Source organism: Mandrillus leucophaeus, unplaced genomic scaffold, assembly GCF_000951045.1.
Source record: "Mandrillus leucophaeus isolate KB7577 unplaced genomic scaffold, Mleu.le_1.0 Scaffold124, whole genome shotgun sequence".
In the NCBI taxonomy this organism is placed as follows: domain Eukaryota; kingdom Metazoa; phylum Chordata; class Mammalia; order Primates; family Cercopithecidae; genus Mandrillus; species Mandrillus leucophaeus.
This window is the reverse complement of record NW_012100765.1, coordinates 4,400,271-4,427,734: the sequence shown is the minus strand read 5'-3', so window position 1 is coordinate 4,427,734 and position 27,464 is coordinate 4,400,271. Positions and strand designations below refer to the sequence as shown.

Below are 27,464 nucleotides of genomic sequence, written 5' to 3'. Positions count from 1 at the left end.
GCCTCCCCGCCGCCGCCGCTGCCGCCGCCGCCACTACAGATCCGCAGACACACAGCCAAGATCCCTGACTCTTAACACCAACTCTCTTCTCCGGGGAGGGGAGGGGACGGAGGGAAGGGGGGAGGGGGAAACACGCCGAGGCGCACGGAATTGCAAGTTCAGCAAAGAAATGGGTGGGGGGGCTCCGGCGGGGAGACGCGACTTGCTCCGGGTCGGGCAGGCTAGGATGATCCCCCTCGCACCCACCCCAAGGGAAAAAAAAAAAAAAAATCTCAACACCTCCCCCGCCTCGCCAAAAAATACAAACGAAAATTCATCGAGCACCTCATTTTTCCTCAGATCGTCAGTTACAATCTGAAGCCTGAACAGTTCAGTTTTTGCCCGTTGCATCCCTCGGAGGCACTTTGAAATTTATTCGAGTTTACATCCCTTCACTTCTTTCTTTCTCTTACTCTCGTTCCCTCTCACTCACACATCCACACACGGCAAAGCAAGTTTATACTAGGCTGCAAATACACGTGATGCAAAAAGACTTTGCCAAGAGGAACAATATTTTTCTTTTTCGTCTATAAATCAAGCCACATTTTCCTGGGGAGATTTTCGTTTCGGTAGTTTTGCGTTGGGGGCGAAATCTGAATTGCACACTTTCTTTCCCCTCCCTTTTAAGTCACAGAATAGTATAACTGCAAACTTCGGGGGGGGAAAAAAAAAAAAAGGACAATTTTTGGGGGTGGATGTTGTTTTGTTTTTGCACTTGAGTTCCTAGGCACGCTAAGTCCCTGTTCGCCAACACTAAGTTTTTAATTCAACATTTACCATTATAGGCCCTGCATGCTCTTAAAACATACTTTTTCACATCACTTTTTAGGATAAAATTTAAGCTTTATAATTCTATCGTTTTGTAATAACAAGCGTGCTTTATCCGGTATATGCAACATACGCTATTTTAACGTGTGTTTGGAAAAAAAAAAAAAAAACACACATTCTACAAACCCTGGTATTGCTAGATGTGCGAGTACATACACAAAATGCATGCACACACTTTTTCCCATTGGCAATTATTTAATAGGTTGTCCCTTTTGTTTTAATAAAACATCGGGATCGACATCTTAAAAATTAAATTCAATTACAAACAGTTTACTCTGACGGCAAATTGAAACGTTACCTTAAATGGCCACAAATATTCTCACAATATTCCAAGGAAAGAGACTTTAAAAAGATAGACAAAAATCTTCTGCAAGTACTTAGTATCTCACATGTGTATCCCCAAAAAGTATTTTAACTGGTACTCAGTCCTGCTCCAGGGATATCCACAGATTACAAGATTATGCACCTGGCTCTGGTTTTTGCATTTTCCACCATAAAACTGCAACAAAATTCCCTCCCCCAAAAAAGAAATCATTAAAAAAAAAATCCAACAACTTTTTCTTATTGTTTATAAAAAACAAAAATCAACACAGGATAGTTATAATTTTTCCTCAAACAAATCTTGTTGGTGATTTTTTTTCTTCTTCTCTCAAGTATTAAACTTGTTCCAAGTTTAGAGGTGTCTCATCATCATCATCCTCCTCCTCATCATCATCACCATGGACTCCCCCGTGGAGTCACATTGATAATAATAGGTTTCCCTGAAAGATACATTGTAATCCATTCACATCCGGGAACTGCGGGCTTATAAAGAGAAGGAGCTGCGGCCGCGGCTGCTCCTCCAGACAATGACTGGGAAGGGGCGGGGCGGGAGCGGGCGACCATAGAGTGGTAAACAGAGCTCCTAGAAAGGCGTCCAAGATGGCGGTGCGCGTCGACCACGCCTCCTCCAGGAGCGGAGGCGGGTGGCTGTCCTCGGGTGGGCGTCGCGCGTGGGGCGGCACTGCGGGAGTTCCCGAGGCCGAGGTCGTTCGCAGGCCCCATTTCCCTGCGCTCTTATTCGTGTTGCCGCTTCTTGGCCGTCCTTGCTCTTTAACACAAAAGTGTAGTTTCGGCATAAATTTACAAATTAAACTCCACAGACTTCTGCAGGGAAGTGAGATCCCCCCAGGTCTCCCTGAGGAAGGCTCGGGAAGGACTGGGCCGACCTTCCTCACAGCAAGCCCGACCCTGGGTTCTCCCACTTTGTGGAGCCGGATTTCTCAGGGAGCCTTGGGTGGCATGGGAAAAGGCCTCTGAGCCAAATTGGTCCTAGGCTGAAAGAGGGATGAAGTCCCCCACCCTATCTTCTTACAGGTCCATGGAATTGTGAGGACTTTCTAAGTCCGGAAAGTCTTCACTTGGAGAAGACTTTCATCTGTTGCTTTGTAGACTCAAATGTAGTTTGTACCATTAGCCACGACTGGCTCAACTTCCATTTGTGGCCAAGCAGTTACCTTCTCTAGCCTGTTTTCTGGTCTGTGAAAAGCACATAATGCCCACTTTATGAATTTTGTAGTGGATACCGATAAAGATGAAGCCACCGTGAAAGGAATAATTCCTTTCCATGTCTAATTCATTGCTAAATCAACTGAAACCTCTAACCTAGCCAGTGGAATTTTAAATGGAAATTTCCCTACTCCAGAAGAATAGCTTTTAGTCCTTGCAACAGAAAAGCAAGTAACAATAACGACAGGTAACACATATAATATGTTTACTATGTGCCAAACACTGTTCTTATAATTTCACAAATATTGGTTACTTTAAGCCTAAGAATAACCCTATGGAGTGTGTGTTACTACCCTATTTTGTATATTGGGCGACAGAAGCAAGTAAAATTGGGTTGCTTGACCCAGGGAAGAAGTTTTCTAAGTGGTACAAACTTGCCTAACTGTCACACAACTATATTGAGTGACAGAGCCCACCGTTGAAACCAGTCTGTGATCATAGTCCACATTCAACCATATTCCTATACCATCTGGCAGTGGGAACATCCCAATCTCCATTTTTCTGATAAAAGTTTGTGGCAATAACAGAGTTCAGATCGATTTCGGGGATCTTTTATTTACATGTAAGTTTTTACAGAACAAGAATAAAGGCATTTATTGGTTGTTTCCTGTACATTCATACATGGTGAAGATTCCTGTCTTCCATCCCCATTCTGTGTTCCCATCTTAGAATCATAGCTTACATTTAGACTTGACTTTATGCTGCATTATCACAAGCATCATCCCCAGTTCTCAGAGTTAACCCCTACAGGCTCTGCTTAGATGATGTAATGAAAAGATCGCAAACGTTGTGTTAGGAGAAATATTCCACTGATTCTACCTCTAGTCATTCTGTGACCTAAGGCCCAATGTCAATGTCTTTTGCTGTAAAATCCAGAGATTAGATAATCCAATAAAACCCCTTCTAGCTTTTAGGTTTTTAAGATTCCTCATTCCGCTGAATTTCTTTTATTGTTTTGTTTTGTTTTGTTTTGTTTTGAGACAGAGTGTCGCTCTTGCTGTCCAGGCTGGAGTGCAATGGCGCAATCTTGGCTCATTGCAACCTCCGCCTCCCAGGTTCAAGCGATTCTCCTGCCTCAGCCTCCCAAGTATCTGGGATTACAGGCATGCGCCATCCCGCTCGGCTAATTTTGTATTTTTAGTAGAGACGGGATTTCTCCATGTTGGTCAGGCTGGTCTGGAACTGCTGACCTCAGGTGATCCACCCACCTCAGCCTCCCAAAGTGCTGGAATTACAGGTGTGAGCCACCGCACCCAGCCACATTCCGCTGAATTTCAAGGGCAATAAATAATCCATCCAGAAACCAGTGATAGGATGAAGTTTGAGATCTAAAGGCATTCGATTGCTAGTCTAGTTGCTTGTTCATTTTTTGACCCTACAATCAGAAAATGATGGAACCACCCTTCATATTTTAAATTTCAGGGACAAATGTGGGTGTTTTGTCGTCTTTTTTTTTTTTTGGTTTTGTTTTTGTTTCTCCTTAATTGTCAGAGAATAACTACTTATTCTGTCAGAGAATTGTCAGAGAGTAAGTTATACTTAGAAGATTGGAGGCACCTAAGAAAAGGAGAACCAAGATGATCCTGTGAAACTTAAATAAAAAAGGAGGGGTAGTAGGTATGTTTTGGGGTGTCTCTTCAATTTGCAAACTCCCTTGCCTAGGAACCTGTTCATAAATCCTCATATAGAGGTTTGTCTTAGTCAATTCAGACTGGCCAAAATACCATAGACTGGATGACTTCAACAGCGGACATTTGTTTTTCACACCACTGGAGGCTACAAAGTCTGACATTAGGGTGCCGTCATGGTCAAGTTCTGGAGAGGGCTCTCTTCCTGGCTTGCAAATGAAATCTCACATGGTGGAGAAAGAAAGAGCTTTGGTCTTCCTTCCTCTTCTTATGAGAACACTAATGCCATCATGGAGGCTCCCCCTTCATGATCTCAGTTAACCCTAGTTATCTCCCAAAGACTCCATCTCCTAATACTAGCACATTGGGAATTAGGGTTTCAACTGAATTTTGGAGGGGACGCAAACATTCAGTTCATAGCAAGGTAGAACTTGATGGGGGTGTCACATGACTCCTTCTTGCCCCATCCCCACCAGCCCCAGCAGATTGGACCCCAGGAGCGAAAAGAGGAAGAGATTGACTGTAGCCTATGGTGAGTGATGGATCAGGCACATCTTGTAGTCAGCGGGCCAGACCTGGTCCCAGCAAGCTAAGCCATGTGAGAGCCATGGTTATAGGGAAACAAGAACCATGAGTAAGCAGAGGAAGCTGCTCTTCAGATAAGAGAGAGCAGTCTTGGGAGTTCCAAGAAAAGCAGACAAACAATTAAGTCCTAGGAAGAAACGCCTAGAGATTATTTCCCAATTACTATGAGGAGTGCAGTATCCCCTGTCCATGAGATTGCTAATTCCTACAATGTTCCCCTTCCCCAGGTGAGCTGACCTATGTTTCTGATCCTTACTACTAAAGAACTTCATACAAAAAAAGATTCTTTACCTTTCAACATTGTCAAAACTGTCATTAACATTTTTTTCTAAAGTAGTGACCGCTATTCTAGGGAGTAAACTAAAAAAAGTTGCTTCACTCCCACATGATAGAGAGCCTATCTGATTCATTGTGCCACCTATAATCAGAACAGCACAGACACGTGTCATTCATTCCCTTTTCTGTCTCTTTGTGACCTTGGGCAAGTTTCACATTATGTCAGATGTAAAAAAAAAAAAAAAAATTTAACTATCTTAAATACCTTACATGACTGATTAAAATCAAATAAGATAATGTAAATGAAAGTGCTTTGTAAATGATAAATTTCTGTCAAATATAAGGCATCATTATTGCATGAGCTGAGTTAATGCCTAAAGATAATGCTTCTTTCACAGTAGCATGGAAGCTTAGCACAGTAGTATGGAAGGAGTGGCAAATATTTATACCCCATGGATTCGTAGACAGAAACAAATTATATATTCAAGGGTACTTGGTCTAAAGCCCTCATTTGTAGTTGAGAATGTCAAGGCTCAAGTGGGAAGACTAGGCCAAGGTCATGTCGTTAATGAGCGGCATAGCCAGGCAGCCCTCTGGTAATCCAGAATGCCCTACCATTCTCCTTCAAATTCCATCCAGTTTGTACTCCCTGTGTCCCACCTATGTTAAAATAAACAAGCAAATAAAGCCACAAACAACAACAAAAATTAGCTCTCTGATGCTCTAATGAAATTCATCCAAAGATGCAGCAAGTAATTTTTGAGCATCTACCTTGTGTCAGCAGCCATTCTCTCAGGACCTGAGGCAAAAATGTAGGGAAAAAAAAAATCAGAATGAGATAAATGTCAAGGGCAGTCTTGATTGAATGGCTAAGTCACAGTAAGCAAGATACAGCCTGTGGCAAATGTGTAGAAAGGGAAGACTGTCCCAGCATATTTTTAGGTTGATATGTCAAATGGGTATAACCAGCTAGGACCTCAATCTGGCGCCCTACTCACACTGTAAGTCTGAGTCAGAAAGGCAGCTGGCAAGAGGGATGGGGAGAGCTTCAGACAGTTTGTGTGAAAGAAGTCCAGAGATTTATGAGACAGAGTCCTCTACATACCCCGGGGCCTTTGCATATGCTGGTCTCTTAATTCTTTCTGTCACTGTTCACAAGGCTAACTCCATGTCATCCATCCTTCTGGTCTCAACTTAAACATCACCTCCTCCTAACTAGACCTTCCTAACTATTCTGTCTACAGTAAGCGCTTGATCGTGTTATTCTCTGCCATAAAATTAGCTCAGGGAATAATGCATTTCCTTTTACGTCGCCCATCATCAGACTGTAGACTCTACGATGCCAGAGTACATGAATCTTGTCCATTCCATGTCTCCACACCCACTGCAGTGCCTGGCACTTATAAAGTATTCAGTAACTATTTGTTAAATAAATGAATGAATAATCTGTCTGTACCCTCAAGATGCACGCTTTACCCTGAAGAGTACAACTTTTACATTTTTTCAAATCAGTTTTTCTTGGGGTTTCATTTTAGGTTGATTTCATTGTTAGTAAATGTTGCTGGTGAGTTTGATTTCCAGCAGGCTACTGACTCCTGTCACTTAAGTTCTAGACCCTAAAGATATAACTACGATAATTGCCTTACTTTACCAAGCCGTGGGGACAGTGTCTTCATTATTGTTAATACAATACAAGGTGCTGTCATCATACTGCTTAACTATTATAACATTTTAACATTTTACAGAGGAGAAGACTGACGCAGCCACATACGGCAGAGCTGAGATTTAAACATAGGTAGACCATGCTTCTCCTTATAGCTCAGTGACATGTGCCATGGCTTTAGGTCATGGCCAATTGCAGGGAAGATCTGCATGTGCCAGACTTTAAACTTGCAGCACACACAAGAGAAGGCAGGACCACCCAGGTATAGACAAAATACTCTCTAGCTGACAACCTCATTTCTTCTCTGGATCTCCATTCCTGCCCTAGTCTCCCACTCTGCAAGTCCTCCAAAAAAAAATGACAAAACCCTTAAAATAGAACACTCAAACTGCAACAGAGAAAACAGTTTTATGATTAGAAGGAGCCTTCTCTGAGGCTGCCACTAAATCTTTCGAGTCTTATTTAAATTAATGTAACTTCATGGACACTAAGAATGAAAGATTGTCAAAGATGCACTTTTCTCTTTTCCTTTCCCAAACCCCCAAAACACCTAAAAGTAGGAAAAATCAAAATTCTGCCTTGGCAGGATTATGATTCAATTCACTGTCTTTCCTCAACACCTTCTACCATTATTTCTGCATGGGTCCCACTGTGCACAATTATTGGTTTATTATGTTCTCTGTTTTCAGTGCATGTTCCCCCTCTAAAGGTGAAGAGGAGGTCTTTGTATCCTTAAGACCCAACACACTGCATAGTGCATAAGTATTCCTCCAGGAATGACCCAGAAAATTAAGCAATTTTGGAAATCAAGTCATACATAACAGATTGATGTTTAAGATAATAAACCTTCCTTAATAGACCTAGACACGTACAGAGTAGAATTTAGATTTTGCCGGCTTTTAGATGGTTTGGGACTTTAGGAAAAGGAAAAAAATAAAATTTTAACAATCTTTCATTCTGAGTGTCCATGGAATTTTGGTAATTTAAAGAAGACTGGAAAAGATTTAATACTAGCCTTCTAGAAGTTACCTCCTAATCATAAAACTGTTTTTTCTGTTGCAGCCTGAGTGTTCTATTTTAAGGGTTTTGTCATTTTTTTTTTTTTTTTTTTTTTTTTGATTCTGGATTACTTTCACATTTCTACGGCCAGAATAGAGATCCAGAGAACAAATGAAGTTGTAGGCTAGAGAGCGTTTGGTCTGTACCTCCGTGGTCTTGTTTTCCCTCGCGTGTGCTGAAAGTTTAAAAATCAGCACATACAGGCCAGGCGCAGTGGCTCGCCCCTGTAAACCCAGCACTTTGAGAGGCCGAGGTGGGTGGATCACTTGAGGTCAGGAGTTCGTGACCAGCCTGGCCAACATGGTGAAACCCCGTGTCTACTAAAAATATGAAAATTAGCTTGGAGTGATGGCACATGCCGATCCCAGGTACTCAGGAGGCTGAGACGGGAGAATAGCTTGAACCCGGCAGGTGGAGGTTGCAGTGAGCCGAGATGGTGCCACTGCACTCCAGTCTGGATGACAGAACAAGACTCCATCTCAAAAAAAAAAAAAAAAAAGAATCAGCACATGCAAATCTTCTCTGCATTGGCTGTCACATAAAGCTATGGCACATGTCACTGAGCTGTAAGCAGAAGCTTGGTCTACTTTTGTTTAAATCTCAGCTCTGCCATATGCAGCTCTGTGACCTTGGACCTGTACCTCTAAGCCTCCCTTTTCTCATCTATTAAAAGGGTATAATGCTCTGTCATAGAATTATTATATCAGATTAAATATAAAATACTGGCAAAAGCACTTAGCTCATTCAACAATTGTAACCTAGTAATTAGGATATATATGCTTTAATGCCACATTTTTCATATGTCGACTCAAGTGTTAAAACTCAGGAAGTTTGGATCCATTAGCTGTTTTTCACAATGCATGGAACCTTTAGAATCATGCATGTGACAGCAGTGATCAGATGTGCCTGAGAAGAACACATTTCTTTAATGGTCATGAAATGGATTTAGATCAACTTTTCATTTTTTGTTTGTTTGAAGTGAAATTGCATAACAGAAAATACTAACATGCATCATAACAATTAAGAGTATTGCTGATTTACAAAAGTCTTGCTTCAGTTGTATAATATACAGTATAGTACATGCATACTAGGTCATCATAAAAAATGTTTATAGCCACTGCTGAAGTAGATAGGTGATATGGTTTGACTCTGTGTCCCCACCCAAATATCATGTCAAATTGTAATCCTCAGTGCTGGAGGAGGGGCCTGATAGGAGGTGATTGAATCATGGGGGCCGACTCCCCTTGCTGTTCTCGTAATAGTGACTGACTTCTCACGTGATCTGGTTGTTGAAAAGTGTGTAGACCTCCTGCTTCGCTCTCTCTCTCCTGCTCTGCCATGTGAATATATGCCTCCTTCCCCTTTGTCTGCCATGATTGTAAGTTTCCTGAGGCCTCGTCAGCCATGCTTCCTGTACAGTCTGTGAACTGTGAGTCAATTAAACCTCTTTTCTTCATAAATTACCCAGGCTTAGCTAGTTTCTTATAGCAATGTGAGAACAGTCTAATGCAATGGGCCTCACTGCTTTGCTAGCAAGGGTGTTCATGAAGCCTATTATGGGATCATATGGAGAGGAGAAAACAAAGCTAATCATCTTTGCGTGATATTTCAAACCCAAGAGCCACTTTCCCTCTTTTCTCTCCCCCAAAGAAAAGGAGATGGTTAAAAAGGCTGAGGTGGGCGGATCATCTGAGGTCAGGAGTTTGAGACCAGCCTGGTCAATATGGTGAAAGCCTGTCTTTACTAAAAAAAAAAAATGCAAAAATTAGCTGGGTGTGGTGGTGTATGCCTGCAATCCCAGCTACTCGGGAGGCCAAGGCAGGAGAATCACTTGAACCTGGGAAGCGGAGGTTGCAGTGAGCCAAAATCGCATCACTGCACTCCAGCCTAGGGGACAGAGCAAGACTCTGTCTCAAAAAATAAAATAAAATAAAATAAAATAATAAAGGTTTAAAAAGAGTAAACAATGTAGAAAGAATAAAAGACATTTTGGAAAACAGAGAATCTTTTGCGTATTCCCAAGTACAATAAAATAATTGCAGTTAATATATCTAATCTGGCTTTTAAAATCTTCCAAAAGCTGCCCTCCAACCCCACCCCCACCTAACTTCTCCAACTTTATTTCCATATCTTTCCCTAAAGGAAGTCTTTGCTCTAGTCAATTAAGCATAGAACACATAATATTGAGGACACAAGACATTGAGCAGTTTGTCTATGAAAAGCACTATGCAAGGGGCAATGAAGAATTCATTCAAGATGAAAAACTGGGGCCCTTAACCTCCCAGCCTTTACATGCTAATGGGTAGGCTAGACGAGAATAAGTCTCCAAACCCCTGACAAACTATATAGAGAGTTATCAAGAGGTAAAATCATGCCGTAACACTATAATGCAAGGAGTCTTTGCTGTCAGCTGGAGAAATCTTAGAAGGCTTCTTAGAAGAGATGAGACTAGAGTTGAATCTGGAAAGAAAAGTGGTACTCCCATGAAGCAGACAGAGAGAAGAATGTCCTGGGCTGAAGCATTAACTCTGGCAAAGTTGGGAAGGCTAGAGAGTAAGGATCTTTTTAGGGTTTGTGAGAAGAACCAAAGGACTAAACTGTTAAAACTCAGCAAATTTGGATCCATTGGTCTTTTTTCTATTTTCTATTTTTTTTTATTATACTTTAAGTTCTGGGATACACGTGCAGAACGCACGGGTTTGTTACATAAGTATACATGGGCCATTGGCATTTTTTCACAATGCATGGAACCATTAGGATGATCACATGGCAGCAGTTATAAGATGTGCCTGAGCAGAACATTCTGGAAGCAACATGGAGGATGAATAAAGGTAAGAAGAAACTGAAGGCAGAGACCAGTTAGAAAGCTACTGCAGTTCACTTAACTACTGCTTATGAGATTCTGAAATAGGGCTGTGGCTATGGCCATGAAAACGAGAAAACTCATTCAAGAAATGCTGTGTATAGGTTAGCAGAAAAGCCATCAGGGTTGTGAAGCAATAGAAAAATCAATTCAAACTGGCTTAAACGATAAAGGGCTTGCAAATCCAAAAAGGTTTAGAGCCATCAAATACAGCTCCAGCTTCGTTTCTCTACTTTTCTCTCAGCTCAGCCCAATTTTAGGTCAGGCTAACTCCCTCATGATACCAAGATGACTACCAGTAAAAACAGAAACACTCTGCTGTTTGCCTGTAGATGGAGATAGCTGTTGGTGCCCCCTGAACCTTGACACTAAAGCCTCAGCTGAGGTTAGACTGAACCATTTTAGGAATACACTTGCCTTTTACCCAAATCATGTCATGACTGGTTTACGTTCATCCCTAAGTAATTATGTTCCTAAGGCTCAAATCTATCAAAGTCTACACTTGGAGCTGAGTGAAGACTATCCTACATTATGCCCAAAGCTTCTCAGCTGGTGGGGAGGGAAGATGAATGTTGAAGAGTTTCCAAGCTTTCTGGGCATCTGTGCTACAATGCATTTGTTCTCACCTATTTCCTTCCACGATCCAACTTCCCTCTTGCAGTTGCCTTGCGCAGGTTCCAGCCTCCCATCAAATCCACCTCAATTCTTCCCTCCCCTCTGAAGTCTGCTCTGGCTTCTTGACCTTCCACCAGCAGTTAGTGCTCTGAACTCATTTACTTAACACAAAAACTTAACAAAAAGAACAAAACAAAAACAAACAAACAAAAAAACTGCAGGCCGGGTGCAGTGGCTCATGCCTGTAATCCCAGCACTTTGGGAGGCCGAGGTGGGCAGATCACTTGAGGCCAGGAGTTCAAGACCAGCCTGGCCAACATGGTGAAACTCCGTCTCTACTAAAAATACAAAAATTAGCTGGGTGTGGTGTTGGGCACCTGTAGTCCCAGCCACAAGGGAGTCTCAGGCAGGAGAATCACTTGAACCCAGGAGGCGGGGGTTGCAGTGAGCCGAGATCGTGCCACTGCACTCCAGCCTGGGTGACAAAGTGAGACTCTATCGCAAAACAAAAAACTGTGGTATAATATATGTATGATAAAAAGTGAAAAACTGTACAGCTCAATAAATTTTTACGTATATATACACATCAGTGTAACCACTACCCAGATCAAGATATTAAATATTTCCAACAACCCAGAAGGCTTCCTCCTTCTCCTTCTTAGTCAATACCCATCCCATTGGACTTCTGTTGCCACTGATTAGTTTCATCTGTTCTTGAACTTGGAACATCATCCAGTGGAATATATTATCCAGTGTATATTCAAGTGCATGTGGCTTCTGTCACTCATCGTATCTGTGAGATTTGTCCATGTGGTTGCCTGTGGGAGAAGGTTGTTTTTCTTTTTATTGCTTTGTGATACTGCATTGTAGATATACAACAATTTATCTACTCAATTTTCCCCAAAATTTAGGTTTTCCAAGTTTTGGCTACTCTGAGTAGAGCTGCCTTTAACATTCTGTATATGTATTTTTGTGGATACAGTACTTGTTTCTTTTGAGTGTATACCTAGGATATACCTATTGTATGCCTAGAATTGCTAGGTCACAGATAATAGGAGACACCACCAAACTGTTTTCCAAAGTGGCTTTACCAATTTGCAATCATACCAGCAATGTATGAGATGAACACATTGCTTCTAATATAAACTATTATAATCTATAGACTTATATATTGCTGCTGCCTCCTCAATTAGACTCTAAACCTCTAAAGGGTCAGTACTCTCCTAGAGAGCTTCATTGTTCCAATGTCTAATATTGTGTTCTGCACAGGGACGGTGGAGCCATACACATGGATTCCAATATTATCCACTTTGTCCATTCTCACAGGTGTGACCTCTGGGCAAAGGAAGGTTGTCCAAATGGACTTCCCACCTCAGCTATACCTGGACCAGAAGTGGTCACCCTCATGTACTCCTAGGCCACAGTATCCAGGCTTTGCCACCCAGATAGGTTCTTCTACCCTCTGGTGGCATTCCTCTTTGGGACCATTGGAGTGTAGTTGACTGTCCATATTTGTGGGTTCCACTTCTGTGGATTCAGCCAGCCACAGATCCAACAATACTGTATTCAAAAAAATTCTGTATTGAACATATAAGACTGTTTTTTGGCCATTATTTCCTACGCAATAGAGTGTAACAAGTATTTACAAAGAATTTACATTGCATTAGGTATTACTAGTAATCTGGAGATGATTTAAAGTCTATGGGGGGTGGCACTGGTTATATGCAGATACTATGCCATTTTATATCAGGGACTTGAGCATCTGTGGAGTCTGGTATCTGCAGGAAGGCCCAGAACAAATCACGCTCAGATACAGAGAAATGCCTGTACATTCTTGCCAATAGACCTCAGACGTGACCATGTTAATACAGTAGACAGTTCTAACCACATTACACACTCAAAAGAAATAAGTGCTGTATCCACAAAAATACATATATAGAATGTTCAAAGTAGCTGTGCTCATAATAGCCAAAACTTGGAAAACCTGAATTTGAGGGACGATTGAGTAGATAAATTGTATAATCTACAGTGGAGTATTATATAGTAACCAATAAGATAACTGTCCTTCCAGAGGGCTCCTTGAACCCCTGCATCATCTGCCCACCTCGTCCTAAGTGACCAGCTTCGCATTCCAAAGGATCTTGGGAGAGGTGGCCTTTGAAGGAACTTAAAAGGTCTTTCTATGCCTTTTCCTTGAGGCACGACTGGGCTTCTGATTTTACATTCCATAAATGATTTAAAAAAAAAAAAAAAAAAAAAGTAAAGGAAAGTCTGATTCAAGCCAAGTGCGGTGGCTCACGCCTGTAGTCCCAGCACTTTGGAAGGCTAAGGCGGGCAGATCACTTGAGGTCGAGTTTAAGACCAGCCTGGTCAACACGGTGAAACCCCGTCTCTACTAAAAATACAAAAATTAGCTGGGTGTGGTGGCGGGCACCTATAATCCCAACTACTTGGGAGGCTGAGGCAGGAGAATCACTTAAACTGGCAGGCAGAGTTTGCAGTGAGCCGAGATCACGCCACTGCACTCCAGTCTGGTCATCAGAGTGAGACTCTGTCTTGAAAAAGAAAAAAAGAATGTCTGCTTCAAGGTGACAAATATTCACCTACTCCCAGACCAGCAAGTGATTGTAAACTTCTCTCATGGAATAAAAAGGGTTCAAGTTCTTCCTCACTGTGCAACCTATAACTCACCTATCTAGTCATTAGGGATTTTTAAAATATAAATGCGCCAGTGTGATAATTATGGCTGTGTGATTTTCTTTCCTTTCTTTTTCTTTTTCTCACTTAACGGGAATGTCATGCCATGTTTTCACATCACTATACATAGGTTTGCCGGATTCATGTTAATGCCTACAAAATATAGAAAATATATAGCACGATCACACTTATTATGTGCCAGGCACATTTTAAGATACATTTAGTTCTCAGCACCACCCTATATGGTAGGTATTATATACACTCCCATTTTGTAGTTGAGGAAACTGAGGCAGAGAGAAATGAAGTCACTTGCTCAATATCATAACATTAGTAAGCTGTCAGGGTCAGAACCCAGGCTGTCTGGCTCTGGTATCCATGCCCTCAACTCTCCTGCCCTTGGCTAGGAGATGCCTGTACCACAGCTTTTTTAGCCATTCCTTTACTAATCTTGTTCCAATTTTTAATCTTTGTTGGCATCCCCCACTGACTAGCACATTCTTGGATGCCTCTCCTGCCTCACAGTGATGTGTATTTAGGGAATTAAAAATAACTGCTATAGTAGCTTACCTCAAAATTAAAGTGATTATTAGATAGATGACTCTCCTTTTAAAAAATGTTTCGTATTCCAAATCTCAATAAAAATGACTTTTGGATTATCAGCAGCGTTGGCAAGTTCACATTACATCCACGGGCCATTACCATCAATAATTGAGAATACACACACATGTTAATCAATCATTTACTCCTGTTTCCCATCTCTCTTACATGGTTCTAGATGTTGTCTATCTCAGTCTTAGAATTGGGCAACAGTAAAATTTATCACCCTTTGTAGTCCAAAAAATTGTAATTGCAGATACAGGAGAGTTGGATAAAGTTGCAAAGAGGTGGAAATTATGCTGAAAGGTTTTCCAGAATCACTAGGAACGATTTTATATTATAGCAACATTTCATTGTCTACTAAAGGCAAAACTTCCACCCCTTCCGCAGAGCTCAGGAAAAGGGGAAACTAAAATGAACATAATGTAAAATGTAATAGATGATGCTTCCCCATTCAATTCAAGATGAAAGCTTTACAGTTGGGGGACATAGAAAAAAATACTGGATTTAGAATAATAGACCTGGGTTCAGATTTTACCAGCTTTGTGATCCTAGAGCAGCTTTTCTTATCCTTGGCACTATTGATATTTCAGGCTGGAAAATTCTTTGACATGGAAGTCTATCCTGGCCATTACATACAGTATGTTTAACAGCATCCCTGGCTTCTACCCACCAAATGCCTGTAGCCGCCCTCTGTGCCCCTCAAGTTGAGACAACCAAAAATGCCCCCAGATATTGCCAAATGTCCCTCAGTAGTCAGTCACTCTGGTTGAGATCTAGGCAAACCTCTGAACTTCTCAGACGTACAGTTTGTCCATAAAGATGAAGGTCATTTTATTTGCTTCATAGAGTTGTTATAAAGAGCTCATGTATTCATACCAGTTTTATAAATTATGAATTGTTACTTAAGCATTAAGTTAGGTATTATTATTATTATTTATTGCGCTCACTCTATTTTGAAGAGTGCCATATATGATCTGAAATATAGAACTATCAAACCCAGAATATATTTCGGTGCATACTTCTAAGAGAGATTATTAAAACAGTTAATAACAGGTGGAATGGGCAGACACTAAGTCTTCACCATTGTCCATAAACTAGTAGTAAACATGACTCTATTTCAAAACCACAGGCTGCATCTCTGCTGCTGGTTAACCCATTTAAAAGGGAGCTGCTATCAACCCCAAGGGGAAACATGTACACAGAGTATATAGAATAGATGCTTACTGTCCGTGTGAGCAGAGAAAAACACCACAGAGAGCATGGCTCACTGTCAGGAGGCCAGGAGATCATGGCACAGCAGGGGAACAATTCCTCCTGAGGAGAAAACAATTTCTCCGAGCTCTGGGTTGAATAGCTGTATGGTTCTCCTATGGGACTCATCATTCAGAACCGTGAACTGCTGTGACAGATCCTCAAGTCATCAATGTCATGTCTTTGGAGCTCCCTACTTGACCCTCCTTGTGCCATTCTTCCCATAACCATCACTGGCACATGGAACAGTCCTTGCTCAGAACACGCATTGGACACATTTTTATTGAATGACTGGGTAATTATTATTTTGCTGTATCTTAACAACAATGATTTTTTAAAAGCACTAGATATAGATTCTGCACACAAATGTTGAGGGAAAGTTTGAACTCTGCCACTTCAGTTTTTTGGGTTTTTTTAAAAAAGCAGATTCTTCCCTTTTTCTGCCATGCTTCCACCGCCACCCCAGAATCCTTGGAGAAATTGCTCCGTTGTGTGTCAAGGTCACACACTAGGAAGCTTTTGGTCGGGGTGGGGGCAAGTTTCCTTCCTTTCCTCATCTTCCTCTTTTTTCTTCCTCTGGTGGGGGTGAGATGGGCCTTGCTGTGCCTTCTGTTGGAAAGTGAAGGAAGGGTTAAGAAAGGAGGGAGTGCTAGAGGCCTGCTTGGAACTGGCTCTGGTTCAGCTTTTAACAGAGAGGACAAAGAGGATCTTTGCTTTTAGGGCATTGCCCACCCAGTTTCAAAGAGTGAAATATTGCAGGGATCCTGGATGGCGAACAAAATAGCTGAGTGTGTGGCAAGACCGGATCTCACTAAGAAAGGGGACAAGGAAAACCTCCACATCCCAAGTAATGGATAGATGAAAAACCCACTTCTGTAAAGGATCAGCAGTATTCTCAGTTGCAGGAGCCCCATGCCATCACCTGGGAAAGCAGAGTGAAGCTAAAGGAAGGTTGGTGGTCATTGTAATGGCTACTAGTTATGGACAGCCTCCTACTTGCTGGGACTTTTCCAGTAGGACCCAGGGGAATGGGAAGAAGTGGGGATGGTTGGCAAAATCACTAGAGGCAGGCCATTAAGCTGACATAAGCATTGAGGACCGATCTTGAAATAAAATAATTGAGATTCCAGCCCCTTTCCCTTTTTAGGTTATTAGAAGATTCCAGATGTACAACCACAGACCCAGTGAGGACAGCTGGAATACCTCACTGGGGTCCTGTTGAGGAGAACAGGGATTGCAGAATGGGCACCCTAAGTCACACAGGAGCATTCATCTCAAGAAAAGGGGGAGTCAAGATGGGTAAACCTGGCACCATAAGATGGTCTGCAGGTTGGGCTGGGTAGCAGTGGGTGCTGACATTAGCACAGCATGTGGCCTAAACTGAAAACCCATCATACCCAATTGCCCTGCACAGTGGTACATTTTAGGGAAATAACAGCCTATGAATGTGAGCTCAAAGAGCTGCAATCTTGGATCCTAAGTTGGGGGCACCACTGTGGCCTGTAACGAAATTTGGTCTGTCAAGAGCATTGTACAGATGAAAAATTCCATCCGATGGTGTGAGCTGAGTTTTCAATGGTGACATTGCGTGGTGGAGCAGAAATAAAGGTCAGTGGGCTGATTAGACTCTCAGGGTCTCTCTTCTAGAGTTGGAAGGTGGACTGGCTCTTCAAACTGAGTAAACTCCTGAGATATATGTTCTGGGGGAAGGAGGTGGTCTCAAGAGGCAGACATTGAACGTCTATCTACACTGCACATGTGGAGGTAGGAATGATTAATTGGAAACATAAAAAAGATGGACTTGCATTAGTACTCCAAGTTGATGAAGGAAATCATACCGGTGGCATATGCATTTTTCATACACTTACATACAGATTTGGCTACAATCACGTATAGTTTCACACATACTCCAAAACCTGATGAGGCAGATATTAGTACTCTGCATTTTCCACATGAGCAAATGGGGCAACGGAGGCAAATAACCTAAGAATCGGAGGAGCCACAGCTGAAACAGGTTTTGCATTCCAAAATACTTTTCACTTCTGCTGTGCTGCTTTCAAGGGCAGTGGTTCCCAAAAAGTGGTTCTCAGACCAATTGTGTCAGTATCAGCTATGAACTTATTAGAAATGCAAATCCTTGGGTCCCACCCATACCTCCTGATCAGAAACTCTGGGGTAGGCCCAGCAATCTATTTAACAAGTCCTCGTGGTGCTTCTGATGAATGCTCAAGTTTGAAAATCACTGCTCTGAAATGTGAGATTATGCTTCTGCAGTTAGGGTCCTTTCCCATTCCAATCCCTAATACAGTATAAGATTCAATAACTATAATTACCCTCAAGCACTTACTATTTGAATAAGTAGTCGCTTGAGCAACAGATTTCTACCCAAGGAGATGAGAGAAGATGAAAAAAAAATAACACACACTTTCTTCCTTTGTCTACATATTTGGTCTAAAGTTACTGGGAACATCTTTATCCCATTACTTTTGAGAGTGTGAAAATGTTATGATTGCTCTTTTACCCCTTTCTGTTCTTCCACTCTGGGAATATTAATAAAAATGTTTCCTCTCTTCTCTGTTCTGAGCCTAATTCACAGCCCAGAACCATAACTCAAAAACACAATTTGAAGCTATCTGCTTTCTTTCAAAGTGCCATTGTCATTTTATCCTGGACACAGGCTAGATTTTTGTGAAAGGAATAATATAGATTTATAACTCAGCCATGTTTTCATCTGTGGAATTATTTTGTCAACCCAAAGTTTGGGGCAGATAAAGGTAGAAATTTCATTTCAAACAACAGGTAATATCTATAACTTAAGCAGGGTAAACATTTTTCCAGGCAAAACAAAACAAAACAACTAGATTAAAATAAACCAATAATCAGACTTGATCCTGATGAAAATTGTATTTGTTCGGTGATACTTGTTCTCCTGTTGACAACTGAATGACAATCGAAATGATGGAGAATATTTCTCTACTATAATGATTATATTAAATTAATTCATAATATTTGCTCAATAACATTGTTTGCATATACTCCCATGGCTAGGAACGTGCTACCTAATTCATTTTTCACACATCAAAATCTGGTAACTTGATATCATTATATTATCCTACCTAGAAATGCTGATGGGGTCTGGTCCCTCTCTCAGAGGGGAAGAGGGAATGAGAACAGTGGGTGACACCAGGCACCACATGTTCGGCAATACCTACAGCACAGTAGGCACAATGGGCAGAGGTGAGCGTGTTCATGCCACATCTCTTCATTGTTGGGGGATATAATAAATTTTATGTTCACCCATTTTACTTATTTTCCAAGTATTGTATTTTCTCATATGCTTTTCTAAAAAAAAAAAAAAATTGTGGCACATTAGAACATACTCCCATCTTCTAGAGAAGCCTGCAAACCAATGGAAGTATTTTGGATTATCTGACAGTGTCTAACAAAACATCTGATAAAAGTGTTCTGTTCTTCGGAGTCAGTAGGTCAAACAATCAATTGAATTTGATGCCAAATTTTAAGATACATTTTCCAACAAATTACGAGAAAAGGGTGTGTCTAAGGTGGAGTAGAGATTTCTCCCATGTTACAAGGCCAGTGGATTCAAAAAATGACAATTTCTACTGTTAACCCTGCTCCTGGCTGCCTTTCTTCAGCAAATTTAGTCTCCTAAGGGACCTGCTAAACAATCAACAGGACAAAACTCAGGAGATGCTATTTCCTAAGGAACTAAACAGAGATTTTGGAATGACATGCCTTGAGTCCTCACCCTAGGTCTGTCAAAGGGCTTCATATGCCTCTGTTCACGTGTTCCATTTTCTAGTTTTTGAAAATCAGAATAACTATGTCATCGCCCATTCTCAGCACTCAATTAACAATGAAAATGTTGTTGCAGATTCAAATGCTATCATTCCGTCAATAATGATAATCATAAGGATTTAAAATGAGCTAATTCAATTTAAGGAATGAATTCAAGGAAAGAAAATGCCAAGATTCTTTCAATGTGAGTTAACAGCAGTGCAGACTGTATAATGCCACACTCAAAAGGTGTGGGCTGTGTTTATGCTTCAGTTACATTTTCACTAGAAAAATACAATTTCCCTGCCCAGCTTTTCATTCAAGTGGTGACTCCTAACACCTGTGAACAAATGTGCTTTGCCCTGCTAATGCTGATAAAAACTACAAATCTGTCTCCTTCACCGTTGATCTACAAATGGAAGCTGTGTGCCACATGCTTCGTCTCACTGTAACCTTAATGGAAAAGCAGCAGGGCTGTTAGCAGAATTTCCTAGACCACAGAAAGATAATATTAATTCAAGCACTTTAGGAAAATTTTCAAAATTTATTTTCTTCTTCTTGATAACATTATAGAAGATTTTAATATACTGATACTTTGAGGGGTTCAGGACTATGGCTTATTAGGAATGAAATTTATTAAACAGTCACGTTAAATGGTCAGCCATCTTACACTCCCACTCCCAGTAGCTTTAAAGATTTACAATGCAGGGAGAAAATTAGACCAATCTAGTATCTTGCCACATTTTTTTTTTTTTTTTTTTTTTTTGCAATATGGGACTTTAGCCATCACAGGTCAAAATGCCATCTTGGAAATAAATGGACTTTGAGTATGTTTTAGAGGAAGGCATTGAGTTAAATACGCATCTCCATTCCAATTAGTCTGTATGAGCCATTTAAAGAATAAAAGAGATGAGCACATTTATTTTTGGTTCCACAAAATTCTGCTTTGTGACTTGTCTCAAGATTTGCATATTTTTATAGAGCATGTTAGGCAAAGAAAGCACTGTGCTATGGGCCGTGGGAATAATGGTGACTAAGACAGCGTCCCGCCTTCAAAGAAGGTGTTATCCTTTTGAATATAAGCTCCCAAGGGCAGGAGTCTATTTGATTCATTGAGAGCCTATAATACACCCTCAATAAATAGTTGTGAAATCAATGAATAAATGGTGGGGTGGAGTGGGCGGTAGGAGGTGTGGACACTAATGTATACAAATGCCAGCAGCTACATTGGAAAAAGGTGGGTACTTTGGACTAAATGTTTGTATCACCTCAAAATTCATGTGTTAAAGGCTAATCCCCAATGTGATGGCATTGAGAGGTGAGGCTTTTGTGAGGTAATGAGGTCAGGAAGGTAGAGCACTCAGGAATGGAATTAATGCCCTTATATAAAGAAGAAGAGACACACGCTCTTTCTCTCTGTTCTCTGCTATATGAAGATACAATGAGAAGACAGCCACTTGCAAACCAAGAAGTGGGCTGGGCTCTTACCAGACATCAGATCTATCCATACCTTACTCTTGGACTTCCCAGCCTCCAGAACTGTGAGAAAAAGATGCTTGTTGTTTAAGCCAACCATTCTATAGACATTTTTTACAGCAGCCCAAGCTAAGATGGAGAAGGCTGTGCTAAGTATGAACTAAATATGCCAGTGGTCAGCCACATATTCTCAGTGAAGCTACTGCTGCTGGGAAAACTCATACGCTGGGGCAAGTTTTTCATGAAAATCCTTGAGGCAATAGTCTAGGAGTTTCCTTCACTACACACATATTCAGAATTTGCTTTCTGAATGGCATTTGCTGGGTGCCTGATGAATTCAGAGAAATGTAATGAAGAGAGATGCTGTTCCCACCAGGAGTTTTCAGGCTCTGAGCAAAGGTGAGGCAGGCTCAGAACTACTGAAATGGATGTGCATATGGTTTATGTGTACAGAGGAACATGATAGCTGTGAGCACTAGAGTTGCAGTAAAACATCTGAGTCTGAATTTTGAAACACAAACAAAAAAGGAAAGAGTATCATGACATGAACGTGTCATAACCCTGAAGACACAGATGACATGTGAACTTGGCTCACTCATTCTGTTCCAGCCACTTTAGACTCTGCATTTCCCCCAGCATAACAAGCATCCTTCCTCAGGGCCTTTGCACTTGCTGTTCACTCTGCTTGATGCACTTTCTCCCCAAATATATGCAGGGCTCCTTCTCCTACCTCTGTTGGGCCTTTCTTCTAATGTTACCTTCCCAGAGAGGCTTCCCTAGTTACTTTGTTTGATATCACAACTTTCACACTCACCCCTTGTTTGCTTTCTTTTTCTCAATAGCACTTTTCACCATCTGTAGTACCATATGTTTTACTTATTTGCTTATTTATTTTTTTAGTCTTCTCTGCTAAAAATATAATCTCCATGAAGGCAGGGTTTTTGTCTGTTTCTTCACCTAGTAGCACCTAGACCTGTGCCTAGCCTATAACAGGCACTGGCCAAATATTTTTGGAATGAGTGAATAAATAGAACTTGGATCCGGAAAAGTACATTTTATAGGTCTACATGCCAAACCCTGACAAATGTGTTTATAAAAACCCATCATGAACATGCAGATGAATGCATTTATAGAGGTGCAGAGGTCAGAAAGAATATCCATTTCCCTGGCCTAATGTTGTCATGCAGAGGGATTTCTGCCAGGGTAACCCACCTTTTCCCTATGCCTTACTCCTGCAGGCTAATTTGGTTTGAGTTTGGTTGGCATTTCTGAGCATGTGCACTGCCTTTTCGGACTCCTTTGTCTTTGGAGGATGCCACAGGATGTGGGGGCTCTGATTCTCTTGTTCCTGAAATGGAGTAGACCTTCGCTGTCCAGCTCTGTTGGTGACTGGGTGAGTGTTTCATTGATGAGTGAAGTATTAGGGAGATTTCTGGGCCTCTAATCAAAAGCCACATTCTCTTACCATCTGTCTGACTCTTGCATCTGTTTTTCCATTGATTCCAAATTCAGAAGATGATAAAAAGGGATGTTATATATTGACTAGTTAACAGCTCCAACAGGAGGATATCCATCAAGATGGAAAGATTACACCTAGAGAAGTGGTTCACATGGTAGCCCAAGACATTGCAGAGGGAAGAGTCTGGGAGGGCGCAATTGGACCGCAAGACTTGGCTCTGCCTTTTGTGACATTTGTTTTGCTTTGCAATTTCAACGGTATTTTACATGAGCTGGATTTAATATAAATAATGAAAATGTAACACTACCTACCATGTACTGAAACGCAGTAATTTTGCCAGTGCAATAGGTACTGATGCCCCTACCTGTCTTCTGGTGAAGAGTTAGCACAGTGGGCCCAAGGAAAGCTTCCAAGATTCGTTGACACTCACCAGTTTCAAACAATGTGGCAGAACTCTAGCTGACTGATAAATAAGAGCAGAAGAGACAGCACTATGGTGCACAGGAGTTTGGCATGAGGCAAGGCTTTGGGGAGATTGAGATTTTAATCCACAGAGTCAAAAGCTGCAGCTGCTGCTCCAAATCTTGCTTTGGTAATAGTTGCACAGATAAGCAGCTGATTGGGTCCAGACAACTCTGGGCTGGCTCCATCTTACATGACTGCCACAAACAGCCACAGGAGCGTGACAAATCACAACACTAGCATTGTACCCCAAAATACGTTTGTACCCTAAGGCACAAGAACTGGTTTGACTTACAAAACTGATCTTAGAGTTGGGATCAAAGCTTTTCTACCACTCTACTATGAGTTCATGATCAACTACACTCTTTTTCCTTCCTAATCACCATCTGCTACCCTGCCAAGGCCAATTTTTGTTCAACTATCACCACAAGATTCTATCCATGGCACCCTACCTAGAGCCTTCCACCCTCTTACAAAGCCAAAGCTATAGAGCACCATGATTATAACACAAGTTAATGATTTTCCGAAGTTGTCATAACAAAAAAATATAACATTACTTTCCCCAGTAGGATTTAAATCAGTGCTTTCCAACAGAAATATAATTCAAGACACATGTATAATTTAAAATTTTCTAGGAATTACATTGAAAAAGTAAAAATAAGCAAATAAAAGTAATTTGATAATATATTTTATTGAACATAGTATATGCAAAATATTATTTCAACATAAATCAATGTAAAAATATTTTTATTTATTTATCTATTTATTTATTGAGACAGAGTCTTGCTCTGTTACCCAGGCTGGAGTGCAGTGGCACAATCTTGGCTCACCGCAACCTCTGCCTCTCAGGTTCAAGCGATTCTCTTGCCTCAGCCTCACAACTAGCTGGGAATACAGGCACTCATCACCAAGCCCACCTCATTTTTTTGTATTTTTAGTACAGATGGGGTTTCCCCATGTTGACCAGGCTAGTCTCGAAGTCCTGACCTCAGGCAATCCACCCGCCTTGGCCTCCCAAAGTGCTAGGATTACGGGTGCGAGCCACTGCACCCGGCCAATGTGAAAATTGTTAATGAGCTATTCACATCTTCAGACACTGGGCTGTATCTTATACCACTTCTCAATTTGAGTGAGCCACATTTCTATTGTTCAGTAGCACAGATGGCTAGAAGCTACTGCATTGGACAGGGCAGATTGAGGTGTTACCTCACATTTTTGGGGGGACTTGGGAATGATGGGCACCCTTGAATTGAGTGAGAGATGCTTAAGGTTATGAGAGGGGAGGGTGATAAAGCAGGAATGGAAATGCTTGAGGATCAACGTAATGAAATGAGGTCTGTCTTTTATTTTATTTGCTTTTAAGGAATTCCATATCATGTTTGTTGCCAAAGGTTATCTGACATTAGGCAAAGTAATATGTTGAGCCTCAGTTTTATCATGTATTATATGGGAACAATAATAATGTAAAACAATAATATGATAAAAATAATCATGATATGTAGCTCACTGTATTGTAATGAAAAAAACATGGGAAAGTGAAACACTCCACACTTTAATAATTTATTTTGTGACAATTTGACTGTTTTATTTTTTTAAATTGTATACATTTAGGAGGTACAAGTGCAATTGCCATACAAGAATATATTGTTAGCCAGGCCCGGTAATCCCAGCACTATGGGAGGCTGAGGCCAGCGGATCACCTGAGATGAGGAGTTCAAAACCAAACTGGCCAACATGGTGAAATCCCATGTCTACTAAAAATACAAAAATTACTTGGGCGTAGTGGTGGGTGCCTGTAATCCCAGCTACTCAAGAGGCTGAGGCAGGAGAATCGCTTGAACTCAAGAGGCAGAGGTTGCAGTGAGCCGAGATCGTGCCACTGCACTCCAGCCTGGGCAATAGAGCAAGACTCCGTCTCAAAAAAAAAAAAAAAAAAAAAGATATATTGTTTAGTACTGAAGTCTAGGTTTCAATGTCACTATCACCCCAATAGTGTACTTTGTACCAATTAAGTAATATCTCATTGCTCATGCCCATCCTACCTTACTTCATATTCTTAAAAAGTAGCTCTATTGATGTGTATAAATGTCAAATATATTTGACATTCAATAAACTGCACATATTTAAGTGTACAATTTAATACACTTTGATATATACATATGCCCATGAATAAGAAAATGCACATATCACCCCAAAAGCTTCCTCATGTCCCTATGTTATCTCTCCTTCCCAATCCTTCCTTCCACTTTCCTTGCCTCCCATCTCAATCCCCAGGCAACCAACAGTCTGCTTTTTGCCACCATGAATAGTTGGGATTTTTTTTTGAATTTTATACACATGGAATCATACAGTGTATACTTTTTGTTTTATTCTTTTGGTCTGGCTTTTTAAATGCAAAATAATTATTTTATGATTCATCCATGTTGTTTCAGGTATCCATAGTCCATTCCTTTTTATTGCTGAGTAGTATTTTCTGTATTAGTCCATTCTCACACTGCTATAAAGAACTAAATGACACTGGGTAATTTTTAAAGAAAAGAGGTTTAATTGACTCACAGTTCCGCGTGGCTGGGAGGCCTCAGGAAACTTACAGTCATGGCAGAAGGCAAAGGGGAAGCAAGTACCTTCTTCACATGGTCAGCAGGAGAGACAGAGCAAAGGGGGAAGTGTTACACACTTCTAAACAACTAGATCTCATGAGAACTATCACAAGAACAGCAAGGCGAGAAATCTGCCCCATGATCCAGTTACCTCCCACCAGGTCTCTCCTATAACATTTCGAATTAAAATTCGACATGAGATTTGGGTGGGGATACAGAGTCAAACCGTAGCATATTTCATTGTATGTATGCCACAATTTGTTTATCCATTCACCTGTTAATGGTCATTTGGGTTGTTTCCAGTTTGAGGCTATTATTTATTTACTTATTCAGGCTGTCACTCAGGCTGGAGAGCAGTGTCAAGATCATAGCTCACAGCAGCCTGGGCTCAAGTAATCCTCTAGTCTCAGCCTCCCAAGCACATACCGCTGCATCCAGCTAATTTTTAAATTTTTGGGGAGACGAGGGTCTCACTGTGTTGCCCAGACTGGTCTTGAACTCCTATTCTCAAGTGAGCCTCCCTCCTTGGTCTTCCAATGTGCTAGGATTACAAACATAAGCACCACACCCAGTGTGGGACTATTACAAATAAAGCTGCTGTGAACATTTGTACACAAGTCTTTGTATGAATATATGCCTTCTTTTCACTTAGTTACATATTTAGGAGTGGAATGAGTGGTTTATATGGTTAGGTGTGTGTCTTAAGAAATTGCCTCACTGTTTTCCAAAGCGGTTGTACCATTTTAAATTCCCACTGGCAGTGTAAGTAGTGTATAAGAGTTCTAATTCTTACACATCCCTGACAGCATAAGATATAGATGATAGTTTTAATTTTAGCAATTGCAATAGGTGTGTAGTAGTGTTTCACTGCGGTTTTAATTTGCATGTCCTCATTGACTAATATTGTTGGATCTTTTCATATGATTATTTAGCCTCAGTATATTTTCTTTGGTGAAAGGTCTGTTCAAATTATTTTCTCTTTTGAAATTGGGTTCTTAAATTTTTTTTTGAGTTTTAAAAGTACAGTATATATTCTGGACACAGTTCTTTTATAATACATACAATCTGGATGGATTTTCTAGCAGTCTGTGATTTATCTTTTTATTCTGTTAACCATGTTCTTGAACAGCAGATTTTAATTTTGATGAAGTCCATTGTACTAATTTGTTCTTTTTTGGATCATGCTTTTGGTATTGTATCCAATAAATCTTTGCCCAATCAAAGGTCACAGAGATGTTCTCCTAGATATTTTGTAGATTTAGCTTTTCCACTTAAGTCTGTGACCCAATCTGAGTTAATTTTTATATATGTTCCAAAGTGTGAATCAAAATTATTATTATTATTATTTTGCTTAAGGATATCCATCATTGGTGGAAAAAGTGAGTTTTCTTTATGTGTATATGTATTTCTGGACCCCCAACTCTGTTCTTTTGATCTGTTTGTCTGCATTGTGGTCAATACCTCAGTGACTTGATAGTAAATTAGAAATATTTTGTCAATTTCTATATAGCCTTCTAAGATTTTCACTAGGAGTATGTTGAATGTATAGATTAATGTGGGGAGGATTGACATGTTAACAGTATGGGTCTTTGATGAATGAACAGGCTATATCTCTTCATTTAATTAGATCTTTAATTTTTCTCAGCAATGTTTTCTAGTTTTCAGTGTACAACACTTGCACATTTTTGTTAGATATATCTATACATATAGACTTTATTAAATTTAAATTTCTAATTGTTCTTAGTATATGGAAATATAACCAATTTTTGCATAAGTTATTTTGTATCCTGAAACCTGGCTAAACTCAAACTTACTTATTTTTTTTTAAGATTCCACCAGATTTGCTGCATAGGTGATTATGTCTTTAGAACAAAGCAGTTCTACTCCTTCATTTCCATTCCTTTTATTATTATTATTATTGTTATACTTTAAGTTCTAGGGTACATGTGCATAACGTGCAGGTTTGTTACATATGTATACTTGTGCCATGTTGGTGTGCTGCACCCATCAACTCATC

The 27,464-nt window shown here is 40.6% G+C and overlaps 1 protein-coding gene across 3 annotated transcripts in view; it reads right to left on the bottom strand.

Annotated features, from left to right (window-relative positions):
- The window catches only part of TCF4 (transcription factor 4), a 479,608-nt gene that overhangs the window by 421,272 nt on the left and 30,872 nt on the right, over window positions 1-27,464 (bottom strand). Inside the window, exon 1 of one of the 3 annotated variants that reach the window (XM_011971721.1) lies at window positions 1,166-1,711. The exons of 1 other annotated variant lie outside the window; for it this stretch is intronic. Coding sequence is in view for 1 of the 2 variants with exons in the window: in XM_011971720.1 (XP_011827110.1) it covers window positions 325-390 (66 nt within the window). In the remaining variant the exon portion in view is untranslated. Of the gene's footprint in view, window positions 1-324; window positions 391-1,165; window positions 1,712-27,464 lie in introns of those variants that run through there. One more of the 3 variants, XM_011971720.1, reaches the window with a different exon arrangement.